This window comes from Chiloscyllium punctatum, chromosome 11 (genome assembly GCF_047496795.1).
Source record: "Chiloscyllium punctatum isolate Juve2018m chromosome 11, sChiPun1.3, whole genome shotgun sequence".
In the NCBI taxonomy this organism is placed as follows: Eukaryota; Metazoa; Chordata; class Chondrichthyes; order Orectolobiformes; family Hemiscylliidae; genus Chiloscyllium; species Chiloscyllium punctatum.
Genome location: NC_092749.1, coordinates 50,852,934 through 50,867,771, shown reverse-complemented (window position 1 = coordinate 50,867,771; position 14,838 = coordinate 50,852,934). Strand labels below are relative to the sequence as shown.

At 40.7% G+C, this 14,838-nt stretch overlaps 1 protein-coding gene across 1 annotated transcript in view; it reads right to left on the bottom strand.

Moving 5' to 3' along the window:
- Nucleotides 1–14,838, bottom strand: part of ush2a (Usher syndrome 2A (autosomal recessive, mild)) — a 929,735-nt gene that overhangs the window by 26,778 nt on the left and 888,119 nt on the right. The window contains 2 exon segments of the mRNA XM_072580162.1: nt 178–416; nt 1,479–1,508. Coding sequence (XP_072436263.1) covers nt 178–416; nt 1,479–1,508 — 269 coding nt within the window.

Genomic DNA, 14,838 nt, shown 5'->3' with positions numbered 1-14,838 from the left:
TTTGTTACATGAGGGAGCAACATTTAAAATAATTTGTGCCTTTCTCAAAGTGTGAATTTAAGTTATTCAACAGTGTCATACAAGAAATTCTAAGAAATGTTCAGATTATATTGCATGCACTCTAGTGAGAACTGTTTCCTAAACCATTATATTTAAAGCAGTTAGTGTAATTCTTACCTTTGAATGTTACCATTAGGTAACTGTGGAGCATCCCATTGCAAAATAGTGCTCATAGATGTTATCTTCTGAGCCAATGGGTCAGGCTGATTGACAGGAACTGATGGCTGAGTAAGAAGCCTTGGCACAGATCCTTTGCTACAGCAGTTAAAACAAGTGCATGCCTCTAAACCAATAGAATAATTTGTAAAAGGCTGCAGTCCATAAATAGTTTGCTGTGTTAATGTTCCTTCAGGGAGCTGTAAGTCAGTCAAAAAAAAAAGTGTTTATATATTTTGATATCATATTGTCCTTTACAAAATGTATTTTAAAAAAGCTAGCATTCACATGTGCAGGATATCAGTTGAATATCATATAAATGATTAGATGCTTTCAAAATCATTCATAGAGAGAAAGTGAGTTGTACCAGGGACTATAGGCAAAATCCTTTTGAGGTATTGAAGGTCTCACCTGATAGCTAGAGACTGATGAGAAACCCTGGCTGCCTTTACTAAGGAAAGCTTGCTGAGTTACCTACCTATCAGGCTGTGGTGAATTCGCTGGTAGGGGGGGGGGGGGGGGGGGGGGACACTTCCCTAGGAATCAAACCTCCAGGACAAAAGTCCCCCCATCCAGTGAGAGAGCCAGCCAACCAGAGTCCTGTACTTCTTGTGCTCAGCAGTGTCATAGAGAAGGCAGAGGTTATTGGTGGAAGGATACCATTGAGGTTTCAGGATCACGGGGCACCTAGGACAGAGGGCAGTGATGTTGCCTGGTGATTGAAAATCATGGAGAGGAAGGACAAGGGGGTCAGAAACAAAACAAAGAGGATCTGGCTCTCACCTGGCATTCTTCTGTTTAAAGCTCAATCCCTCAAACAGGCTTAAGTTCCCTTTGATTGAGGGAAGACAGCCCCTTAAGGTGAGAATCTGCCTGCTGAATGTATTTGCAATGCATCAAGAATTATAATACATGCCAATATTTCATCTCCAGATTTGCAAATGATGCAAAGCTAGGTGGAAGGATGTGCTGTGAGGAGGATGCTGAGATATTTCCATAGCAGAGCAAGTGAGCAAATGCATTACAGATGTAGACTAATGTGAAGTTACCCACATTGGTAGCAAAAACAGGAAGGTAGATTTTTATCTGAATGCTATAAATTGAGAGAGTGGAAAGAGACCTGGGTGTCCTTGTACACCAGTTGCTGAAGGTAAGCATGCAGGTGGTAAAGCCGGTAAGTGGTATGCAGGCCTTCAAAGTGTGCGGATTCAAGTACAGGAGCAAGGATATCTTACTGCAATTGTATAGTGCCTTGGTGAGACTACACCTAGAATGCCATGTGCAGTTTTGGCCTCCTTATCTGAGGAAGGATATAGGGGTAGTGCAGTGAGGGTTTACCAGACTGAATCCTGGAATGACAGAATTATAATGAGAAGTTGAATCAGTTTGGATTATGTTTGCTGAAGTTGAGAAGAATGAGGCAAAATCTCATAAAAACCTATAAAATTCGAACAGGATTAGACAGTGTGAATGCAGGAAGCGTGTTCCTAATGGCAGGGTAGTTCAAAACCAGAGGTCACTGTCTGAGGATGCAGGGCAGACCATTTAGGATTGAGAAGAAGAGAAATCCTTGCACCCAGGGAGTGGTGAGCCTGTGGAATTCACTATACAGAAAGCAGTCAAGGCCAAAACATTGTATGATTTTAAGAAGGAGTTGGGTATTGCACTTTGTTTTTATGTTTCTTGTTGTTCTGTGGGCAAATAGCAAAGAATTATAACACTTCTTTGATGGATAGTTAAATGGGCATGCAGTTAGACTGAGGTGAGTCATGGAGGGTTGTTGAATTGGCACATTAACACACCCTTCCCAGAAGAAACTAATGTATGCTTCTGGGAAGCAATGGTAATCTGATTAATTACTTTGTGACCTAGGAACAGATGCAGAAAATATATCATATTTAAAAGGAACTGACAAGCAGATAGTAGCGTCATATATTTCATGAATTGTTCAAAGATTGTTGTTACAAACTGTTCCACATGTACTTCTAATTCATACCAATTTGCACATAATACATATTGCTTGGTAATTCTTATGTGCCCCCATAAGTATGGAGGGCACATTTTTCACAGTCAAATTTACAAAGGCGACACTTTTCAATGTCATAACATCTCAAGTCATTTTAGACCAATGTAATTGCAGGATGTGCAGGGATTTATCAAACCTCATGTTGACAATATGTTGAAAATTATTTTTGGAGAACGAGATGAAGGCACAACCCCACTGACTTGATCAAAGAATGGTGTGGAGTCCACTGCTATTCGTCATTTATATAAATGATTTGGATATAAATTTAGGAGGTAGGGTTAGTAAGTTTGCAGATGACATCAGAATATGTGGTGTAGTGGGCAGTGCATAAGATTATATCAGAATACAATAGAACCTTGATCAGATGGGTCAATGGGCCGAGGAATGGCAGATGGAATTTAATTTATCCAAATGTGAGGTGTTGCATTTTGGTAAAGCAAATCAAGGCGGGACTTATATACTTAATGGTAGGGCCCTGGACTGTGTTACTGAACAAAGAGAGCTAGGGGTGCAGGTGCATTGTTCCTTGAAAGTGGAGTCATAGGTAGACAGGGTAGTGAAGAACATGTTTGGCATGCTTGCCTTCATTGGTCAAAACATTGAATATAGAAGTTGCGATGCCATGTCATGGCTGTACAGGACATTTCTTAGGCCACTTTAAGAATACTACATTCAATTCTGGTCTCCCTGCTATAGGAAAGATATTGTTAAACTTGAGAGGGTGCAGAAAAAAATCTATAAGGCTATTGTTGGGTCTGGAGGATTTGAGTTTGAGGGAGAAGCTGAATAAGCTGGGCTTTTTTTTTCCTGGAGTAGCAAAGACTGAGGGGTGACCTTATAGAGGTTTACAAAATCATGAAGGGCATGGATATTGTGACTGGCCAAGGTCTTTTTCCTAGGGTGGGTGAGTCAAAAACCAGAGGGTATAGATTTAAGGTGAGAGAGGAAAGATTTAAGATGGACCTGAGGGGTAACTTTTTCATGCAGAAGGTGCAGCATGTATGGAATGAGCTACCAGAGAAAGTTGTGTAGGCAAATACAATTACAACATTTAAAAAGCATTTAGATGGGTATATAAATGGGAAGGGTTTAGTGGGATATGGGCCAAATGCTGGCAAATGGGATTAGGTCAGACTCAGATGTCTGGTCAGTGCGGATGAGTTGGACTGCAGAATCTATGCTGTTTATCTCAATTACTCGATAATTCCCACAGAAATTCTGAATCCAGCTGATAGAGCAGTGATGGATCTATACTTCTTGCCTTAAAAACAGACAGATGTTTCTCTGAACATCTTCTGAAAAGTATTATTTTCTAGCTTTCTGAAGATCATGAGTTTGTTATAATTTCTGTAGGAACCAAAAGCTTTGAAAGATAAGTTTGAATTTTAAAATGTTCAAGTAGATAATAGGGCTTCACCAGGGTATACAGTTTCTGATGACAACCAGGTCACATTGGCTTATGACTAATCATTGAGCAGAACTAGTAGGAGATCACCTCACCATTTTGAATGTTCCATTTTACATTGAACTAAAAAAGACAGTTTAAAACAGAACCATCTTACAAAAGCATACACTTTTAGCAGCTTAGAAAAGAATAGCCAAATCTTTCCAGTCCCTGAACATTGTGTGCATTGGAGAATCAGTTGGGAAAATAATGTGAGATCAACAGAAGTTAGATTCTCAATACTGAAAGATAAAAGTCCAATCCTTTAATGAAGTTTTGAATGACAAGTCGAGAATCTCACCAATGAGTGGCATCTACAAATGTGCATTTGTATCGCTATTAAGTGTCAGCAATACCAGGTCAGTGCCACAAGGATTGTTGGTTTTTGGTTCCCCTCACACTATTTGTACAATGAAGGGCATTTCCTGACTGGAAATGGTTAACCTGGTGCATAGCTGTTTAAAAGTGCCATAAATCCCATGAGAAAAAAGAAGAGCAGGGCACTGTAGCAATGTGATGCGTGGGTAAGGAGCTGATCTTTGGAAAATGAAGTGACAATTGTCACTAGTGCTCCTGGAGAGAAACCCTTCAGAAAACTCACTAAAATTGACATTTTTAGTAAAGTTCAGTTTGTGTTGTTTATTTTATGAGTGATGGTTGAGACTAATTGGTGAGAAGAAGAGAAAATGTGACAGTCAAATGAATTACTATGCAATATATATAAAGTACATTTAACTTAAATAGAATGTGAAATGCTGCCATGGTCAAGTTTATATTAATAGTTCAATGCAATAACAGACCAAACCATCAGAAAACTGGTGAAGAGGCCTGCTAAATTCTTTGACCCTTTCATGAGGCCTGTACAATTGAGCAACACAAGACACCTGCTTCAAGTAGCACACTGTTTCTGTGCTATAACATTCCATAATACTGCTTTACCAAACTGCATGAGTGAAATGATGTTTGAAAATATGCTTTAAATGTAAAACTAGATATGGGTATGATTTGCAGCAGAGGTATTTCATGTCACTAATTATCAGACAAGCACACATTTTGAAGATGCAGGCAGACACCTTTCACCAGTTAATTCACATCTGGAATTGAACAGCTGAAGCAACTGGCTATTGCTTTCTGATGTCAAATGTTTTCACTATTTATTGCTTTTTGTCCTACTAATACCGATTGAATGCAATTCTTTGTGTACTGACAGATGGCTTAGCCAAAATATAATAAAACATATTGCAAATATAATATCCTTGCAGAATCATCACACTATTTACCATGGGCTCAAAAGTGACCTCTTGTGTGCAATAATGGCCTCAGACTTCAACTGCTGATATTAGAGTATAATGATTGCTACTGCAGTAACCTTGAGGGAAGTAACACTGCATCATAACAAACCATAAATTGTCTTTTAACAAATAAGAAGCATGTCATGTTGGTGAACAGTGCATGGAAACAAATTGTTTTGAGTGTCCTGGTCAGGGCAACTACTGGTTATAGGCATTGCCTGAAACTCATGGTAACACAAATTATTTGCTGGCACCTGCTTCATAAAGAAATCTGTGATGACACGGGGTACTACTGAAAAAAAATGAAGGAACATAATATTTGTGGAAATAAAATATTGGGACTAATAGTTGTTTGGGCAACATTGTTAAAATAATTTCCGGATCTCTGAAGCTGGTCACAAACACCAAAGACTCTTCTTAGAGCTTATAAGATTTACCCACTCTTTAGCATAGCTATTGTTACCCCTGATAAGGGCAGGGGTTGACGTCATTGAACAATGTGATCACAGACGCTGACAGTGTGCTCTTGCTAGCAAATGCCAAACAGTTTTCTACTCTATGTAACAAAGAAATTTTCACTGCAATTATCATCATGTTCAACTTTTCTTCTTAGTATGCAGAAAGGGTAAAGTCAATTTTTCACAATTACACAGGCTTTTAAGCAGATTTTAGGACTACATTAGAGTCCATCCATTAATTTTCCACCCACTTTGCTATCTGTCTATAAATATTATTTTTGGCACTGATTCCAGTTCAGTATTATATTTTCACTATTGTCATAATACTGACAACATCATCCATAGACAAGATACCAATTTCTGTGTGTGCTCATCAACACCCAGCTAAACCTCTCCACCAGATGTCTCAAATCCTTCACTCTCTGAGTAGTAAGGCTGCTTGCTCTGCAATGCAGTTCTGAATTAGGTGAAAGTTCCTTTAATTAAATATTGGGATGATCAAAGCAGTTGAGCTTTATATTGACAAGGAAGTAATGAGAGGGATGATGATGTCATCGCCAGACATGGACACTTTCATTATCTGAGCTGTTGCAAATGAAATTGCATGTTGCACAAACAGAGAACATCATTACTTTTGACCTTATGACGGAGCTAAGATCACTGGTGAAGCAGCTGACGATGGTTGGCCCTACAGCACTGCCCTCAGAAACTCTTGCAGCAACATCCTGGGATTTGGATGATTAGCCTTCAAAATCAGAGCCCTTTTTCTTTGTACTAAATATGACTCCATCCAGTTTCCATAGATTCCCATCAAGGGCTCATTTATGCTCAAATGTTGTCGTAATATCAAAGGCAGTCATTCTAATCTCACCACAGAATTCAACTTGAGTGCCCAAGTTTGGAACAAGGCTATAATGAGATGTGGAGATGAGTGATCCTAGCAGATCCTAACTGAGCATCAGCTAAAAAAAATTGTTATGCAAGTGCTATTGTGAAAAAAATTACTTTACTTTGCTTGCAGATGCAGTTGACTGATGTGATGGTCATTGGTCATGTTGGATTTGTCCTACTTTTTTGTAGACAGGACATAACTTGACAAAGTTCCCATTGATATGGTAAGTTCCAGTGTACCAGGTGTGCTGAAACTGCTAAGCTAAAGGTACAGTTAAGTCACGGGCATAAGTCTTCAGCATACAGCTGGAACATTGTGACTTACAGTCTTTTCTCTACGCATTGCATTCTGCATCTCACATAAAGTGAATCAAATTTGTTTCCGACCGGTTTCTGTGACATGAGGACAGAATGGATAGATCATCCATTTGCCACTTTTGGGTGACCAGCCTAATGCATGTAACCAGTCCTCAGAATTTAGCCCTTAACTATGCCGTCATGCTTTCTTCATAAAATATGGAATTGAATCTTAACAGGCTCTGAGCGATGTAGGATATGGGAAGATGAGGAGCAGAATTGGGCAAAATATTTAGAGAAGCCCACCTTGGCATCGAGATAATCTCTATCCACCTTGGTACACTTTTCCCAAGCAGCATGGCGACATTCTCGCTAGGGAGTGACAACGGAGTATCAGTTTCCAATTGATACTCATTATTGTTTGAGAAACACCTTGTTTAACAGTCCAATTTGCTATTCATTGTGATCTTCCCAAGCCTGTCATACAAACTAGCTATTGGGAGAACTTGACGTGGAACCAGAAGTGATCTTAACTGGAAAATCCGTCACTGCTCCAAAAGAGCTCCATGTTGGACACCAAGAACCAATATCTCAGACACACTTCATGGACACCAGCCAACAGACTCTACGTCCATTGACATTGGTGATCGACATATGCCAGCCTCTATGAACCCTTATGACACATCTCTGATCCACTTAAAGGATGCTTCTGCACTTCAAATTTGTGCATTAGACTGTACTGACAGTTATCTTTGTTGTGCTTCAGGAAAGACACTATGCACTCAGAGACATGCGCCCAGCTCATCGACCAGGCTGCTTCTCTGGGCTCTTCACTTAGTGTCATATCACTCACTCACTCTGACCCTAGCTATGTACTCACAACTTTACTGCTTTACATTGCTATGTCTATTGGCACATTGGCTCTCTGCCACAGGTATCAAGGTTATATTATTACTGTTTTGCCATGCCATTTAGGACAAATACAAAGCCATGAAACTTGTCACTTGATGGGAAGTGGTGCAGCGATAGAAAGTGAATGTGAGGTTTTGGTGGCATTTATGCTGGCAGAGTGGAGAAGGACATTCACCTTCTTCATACAGTGCTGTGCATTCCTCCAGATGTCTGAGATTGGTTCAATCACGATGGCAACCTTAGGCCAGTCTGGCATGGTCTGATTTGTAGCCTGTACTGCTGGTCATGAAGAAAGACAATGTGCTGCCCCTGAGCACCAGCCTGTACAGCACAATCTCTCAGATCATATCCATGACGATGAAATTGGATTCGATACAGGTACAGTATCCTTATCTACTTTAAAGCAATTTCTCACAATCTATTTCCCCAACATGCCTGAATAATAAGATTGTGTCCGAGCTTGTTCTCCCTATCTGGTCTGGGGATTAGGTGGTGCGATGTCAGTGCATTTTGTGTGAGGGACGTAAATTTACCAGATTTGGAGAAACAAAAAACAACAAAGACTTGAAGAATGTCTGAAACCAGATCAATTACTCCATTACCATGAAATATGCAGTTGGAAGGGAATATGCCTTTATGAAAGAAATCAGTACTTCTTTTAAAACTTGGGAAAGGAATAAAGCAAGAAGATCTTTGCTTCATTTATCTTAATGATATTACATGCAAGAGGCTCATGGTGCTTACTTAGGCCATTAGATAAGAAATAGAGGCAGGAATAAGCCATTCAATAAGATCATAGGCTGATCTGATCATGGCCTCAACTCCACTTTCTTGCCTGTCCTGCATAACTCTTCTTTCAGTTCTAGCTCAACAATCTGTCTAACTATATTCAATGGCCCAACCTCTGTTGCTGTCTGAAAAAGACTATTCCAAACACTTAAAAACCCTTTGAGACAAGAAATTTCACAATATCATGGGATCTACACAGTGTAGAAACAGACAATTTGGCCCAACAAGTCCACACCGACCCTCCAAAGAGTAACCCAGCCAGACTCATTCCCCTAAATAATGCACCTAACCTACACATCTCTGAACACTATAGGCAATTTTAAGATGGCCAATCCACCTAACCTGCACATCTTTGGACTGTGGGAAGAAACCAGAGGACCCAGAGGAAATCCATGTAGTCATAGGGAGAATGTGCAAACTCCACACAGTCAGTCGCTCGAGGCTGGAATCAAACCCAGATCCCTGGTACTGTGAGGCAGCAGTGCTAACCACTGAGCCACTGTGCCACCCAGTGCAAGTATATACATCTTAAATGATTTTAAACTATACCTTCTTGTTCTAGACAACCCCTGAAAGGAATCAGCATCTACCCTGTTAAGCCTCATCAGAATCTTATATCTTTCAATAAGGTCACCTCTCCTTCTGCTAAACTTCAATGAGAACGGGTCCAACCTGCTCAACATTTCCTTACAAGGCAACATCTTCATCCTTGGAATCAGCCTAATGAACCATTTCTGAACTACATTCAATGCAAACATATCCCTCTTTCAAGTACCACAGTAATCTAGGCCTTCAAGTCCAGAGTGCTGATTACCCTTAGTCTTAAGAATTTCCCTAGTATGTTTCTCTGGTGATTGTGGCTGTTTTAAATTCCTCCTTGTCTTTTATCTCTTGATTTCTTACTATTCTTCAAATGCCTTTTGTGCCTTCTATTGTGAAGACAGATACAAATTGCTTGTTCAAAATCTGTTATTTTCTCATTTCCCATGACTAATTCCTGAGTCGCATCCTCCAAGGGACCAATACCTACTTTAGCTACGATCTTCCTTTTATATAGTTGTAGAAATATTTGCATACTTATTACAGTTTGTTTTATACATCATGCCAATTTTTCTCTCAGTCAAATTTCCCCTGCCTTTAAATGTCTTTTGTTGGTTTCTTGTTCTTTTTTAAATTTTCTGGGCGATATCACTAATTTTTGCAGCATAGTTCATTTCCTATTAAGATTTGATATCATCTTAATTTCCTTAGATATCCACAGGTGGTGCATCCTTCTAATGTCTGTCATTCTCAATAGAATATATCTTTGTTCCATGTTATGAAGTATGTGCTTAAAAGTCTGTTACTGCTTTTGTAGTGTTTTACTATTGAATCTATTTTCCCACTCAACTTTAGCAAACTCTGCCTTTATATCTTTGTAATTGTCTTTACTAAAGTTTGATCCACTAGATTCAGATCTAAGCTTTTTCCTTCCAAGTAAACATGGAGTTTTATGAAGTTTAGATCACTCTTACCTAAAGGATCCTTTAGGATCACAGAATCCATATGGTGTTGAAAGAGGCTATTCTTTTGTGTCTGCACCAACTGTCCAAAGAGCATCCCACTAAGATCCAGCTTCCCCCATCCTATCCGTGTAATGCAGCGTTACCATAGCTAACTGACCTAACCTGCACATCCCTAGATTCTCCCTGGCAATTTAGCATGACCAGTCCACCTAATCTGCACATCTTTGGAGTGTGGGAGGAAACTCACGCAGACACGGTGAGAATGTGCAAACTCCACACAGACAGTCGCCCAAGGCTGGAATCAAACCCAGTCCCTAGTGCTGTGAGGCAGCAGTGCTAACCACTGAGCCACTTTGCCAACCCTTTACTGTACCATTTTAAGTAATCCTATCTCATTTACACATTATGAGGTCTAAAACAGCCAGTTTCCTAGTTGGATCCAGAAGATTTTGTTCAAAGAAATTGTTGCTAATATATTCTATTAACTCGTTTTGCAGGCTACTTGTGCCAATTAGATTTGTCCAATCTTTTTCCTCTGGTGGGACAGTCCAAAACTTGGTGGTACAGATCTAAGGTGAGAGGGTAAAGATTGAAAAAGGACCTGAGGGGTGACTTTTTCACACAGAAGGTGGAGCGTATATGGAATGCGCTGCCAGAGGGTGTGAGTACAGTTACGATATTTAAAAGGCTTATGGACGGGTACATGAATATGAAGGGTTTGGAGGGATGTGGACCAGATGCTAGTCATAGAGTTAAAGAGTCATAGAGATGTACAGCATGGAAATAGACCCTTCAGTCCAACCTGTCCATGCCAACCAGATATCCCAAACCAATCTAGTCTCACCTGCCAGCACCCGGCCCATATCCCTCCAAACCCTTCCTATTCATATACCCATCCAAATGCCTCTTAAGTGTTGCAATTGTACCAGCCTCCACCACATCCTCTAGCAGCTCATTCCATACATGTACCACTCTCTGCGTGAAAAAGTTGCCCATTAGGTATCTTTTATATCTTTCCCCTCTCACCCTAAACCTATGCCCTCTAGTTCTGGACTCCCTGACCCCAGGGAAAAGACTTTGTCTATTTATCCTATCCATGCCCCTCATAATTTTGTAAACCTCTATACTGTCACCCCTTAGCCCTGACACTCCAGGGAAAACAGCCCCAGCCTGTTTAGCCTCTCCCTGTAGCTCAAATCTTCCAACCCAGGCAACATTCTTATAAATCTTTTCTGAACCCTTTCAAGTTTCACAACATCTTTCCAATAGGAAGGAAACCAAAATTGCAAGCAATATTCCAACAGTGGCCTAACTAATGTCCTGTACAGCTGTAACATGACCTCCCAACTCCTGTACTCAATACTCTGACCAATAAAGGAAAGCATACCAAACGCCTTCTTCACTATCCTATCTACCTGTAACTCCACTTTCAAGGATCTATGAACCTGCACTGCAAGGTCTCTTTGTTCAGCAACACTCCCTAGGACCTTACCATTAAGTGTATAAGTCATGCTAAGATTTGCTTTCCCAAAATGCAGCACCTCGCATTTATCTGAATTAAACTCTATCTGCCACTTCTCAGCCCATTGACCCATCTGGTCCAGATCTTGTTGTAATCTGAGGTAACCCTCTTCGCTGTCCACTACACCTCCAATTTTGGTGTCATCTGCAAACTTACTAACTGTGCCTCTTATGCTCACATCCAAATCATTTATGTAAATGACAAAAGATAGAGGACCCAGCACCAATCCTTGTGGCACTCCACTGGTCACAGGCCTCCAGTCTGAAAAACGACCCTCCACCACCACCCTCTGCCTTCTACCTTCGAGCCAGTTCTGTATTCAAATGGCGAGTTCTCTCTGTACTCCATGAGATCTAACCTTGCTAATTAGTCTCCCACAGGGAACCTTGTCAAACACCTTACTGAAGTCCATATAAATCACATCTACTGCTTTGCCCTCATCAATCTTCTTTGTTACTTCTTCAAAAAACACAATCAAGTTTGTGAGACAAGATTTCCATGCACAAAGCCATGTTGACTATCCCTAATCAATCCTTGCCTTTCCAAATACAGGTACATCCTGTCCCTCAGGTTCCCTCTAACAACTTGTCCACCACTGAGGTCAGGCTCACCGGTCTATAGTTCCCTGGCTTGTCTTTACTGCCCTTCTTAAACAGTAGCATCACGTTTGTCAACCTCCAGTCTTCCGACAACTCATCTGTGACTATCGATGATACAAATATCTCAGCAAGAGGTCCAGCAATCACTTCTCTAGCTTCCCACAGAGTTCTCGGGTACATCTGATCAGGTCCTGGGGATTTATCCACCTTTAACCATTTCAAGACATCCAGCACTTCCTCCTCTGTAATCTGGACATTTTGCAAGATGTCACCATCAATTTCCCTACAGTCCTAATCTTCCATATCCTTTTCCACAGTAAATACTGATGCAAAATATTCATTTAGTATCTCCCCCATTTTCTGTGGCTCCACACAAAGGCTGCCTTGCTGATCTTTGATAGGCCCTATTTCTCTCCATAGTTATGCTTTTGTCCTTAATATATTTGTAAAAACCCTTTGGATTCTCCTTAATTCTATTTGCCAAAGCTATCTCATGTCCCTTTTGGCCCTCCTGATTTCCCTCTTAAGTATACTCCTACTTTCTTTATACTCTTCTAAGGATTCACTCGATCTATCCTGCCTATGCTGTCTATACCTGACATATGCTTCCTTCTTTTTCTTAACCAAACCCTCAATTTCTTTAGTCATCCAGCATTCCCTATACCTACCAGCCTTCCCTTTCACCCTGACAGGAATATACTTCCTCTGGATTCTTGTTATCTCATTTCTGAAGGATTCCCATTTGCCAGCCTCCCTTTACCTGCTAACATCTGCCTCCAATCAACTCTGGAAATTTCTTGCCTAATACCATCAAAATTGGCCTTTCTCCAATTTGGAACTTCAACTTTTAGACCTGGTCTATCCTTTGCCATCACTATTTTAAAATGAATAGAATTATGGTCGTTGGCCCCAAAGTGCTCCCCCAATGACACCTCAGTCACCTGCCCTGCCTTATTTCCCAAGAGTAAGTCAAGTTTTGCACCTTCTCTGGTAGGTACATCCACATACTGAATCAGAAAATTGTCTTGTATGCACTTAAGAAATTCCTCTCCATCTAAACCTTTAACACTATGGCAGTCCCAGTCAATGTTTGGAAAGTTAAAATCCCCTACCATAACTACCCTATTATTCTTACAGATAGCTGAGATCTCCTTATAAGTTTGTTTCTCAATTTCCCTCTGACTATTAGGGGGTCGAAAATACAATCCCAATAAGGTGATCATCCCTTTCTTATTTCTCCGTTCCACCCAAATAACTTCCCTGGATGTATTTCCAGGAATATCCTCCATCAGCACAGCTGTAATGCTATCCCTTATCAAAAATGCCACTCCCCCTCCTCTCTTGCCTCCCTTTCTATCTTTCCTGTACATTTGTATCCTGGAACATTAAGCTGCCAGTCCTGAGCCATGTTTCTGTAATTGCTATGATATCCCAGTCCCATGTTCCTAACCATACCCTGAGTTCATCTGCCATCCCTATTAGGCCCCTTGCATTGAAATAAATGCAGTTTAATTTATTAGTCCTACCTTGTCCCTGCCTGCCCTGACTGTTTGACTCACTTCTGTTCTCAACTGTACCAGTCTCAGATTGATCGCTTTCCTCACTATCTCCCTGGGTCCCCCCCTCCCAGCTTACTAGTTTAGATCCTCCTGAGCAGTTCTCACAAATTTCCCTGCCAGTATATTAGTCCCCTTCCAATTTAGGTGCAATCCGTCCTTCTTGTACAGGTCACTTCTACCCCAAAAGAGATTCCAATGATCCAAAAATGTGAATCCTTCTCCCATACACCAGCTACTCAGCCATGCATTCATCTGCTCTATCCTATTCCTGCCCTCACTAGCTCGTAGCACTGGGATTAATCCAGATGTTACTACCTTTGAGGACCTCCTTTTTAAATTTCTGCCTAACTCTCTGTAATCTCCCTTCAGAATCTCAACCTTTTCCCTTCCTATATCGTTGGTTCCAATGTGGACAATGACCTCTTGCTGGCCCCTCTCCCCCGTGAGAACATTCTGCACCCTCTCTGAGATACCCTTGATTCTGGGGCACCAGGGAAACAACACACTATTCTGCTTTTTCTCTGCTGGCCACAGAAACGTCTGTCTGTACCTCGGATGCAGAATCCCCTAACACAATTGATCTCTTGGAAGCCGACATATCCCTCATTGCATTAGAGCCAGTCTCAAAACCAGAAACTTGGCTGTTCGTGCTACATTCCCCTGAGAATCCATCACCCCCTACATTTTCCAAAACAGCATACCTGTTTGAAATGGGTATATCCACAAAAGACTCCTGTCCTAGGTGCCGACCTCTCTCACCCTTCCTGGAGTTAACCCATCTATGTGACTGTACCTGAGACTTTCCCCTCTTCCTATAACTGTCATCCATCACATACTGTTGCTGTTGCAAATTCCTCATCACATCTATCTGTCTCTCCAACCAATCCACTTGATCTGATAAGATTCACATCCAACAGATATAATCCGCAGTAACCCTTAAACTCTCTTTAAACTCCCACACCTGACAAGAAGTACATATCACTGCAAAGGCCATTTTAGATCCTTCACAATCTACAGACCCAGAAAATAATACCTCTACAAAATTCCTCTACAAAACACTGCACCAGGTTAAATTAATAGCTATGGCTTATATTTTCAAGAGACGTATCTCCAAAAATATACAATCAAGAAAGAACCCATTGTACTCACTAATACAGCCTTTCTCTTGGACAGACTTAAAACAACAATTAACTTATCTGATTCTGTGTTGTGAACTTTGCCCAAACCAGTTCCTCCAAGATTAGTTGTGAAATTAACTGTTTGTTAATTTTCCCAGATGCACTCAGATGTCCAGCGATACATGAATTCAAAAACAGCAAAGGCAGTAA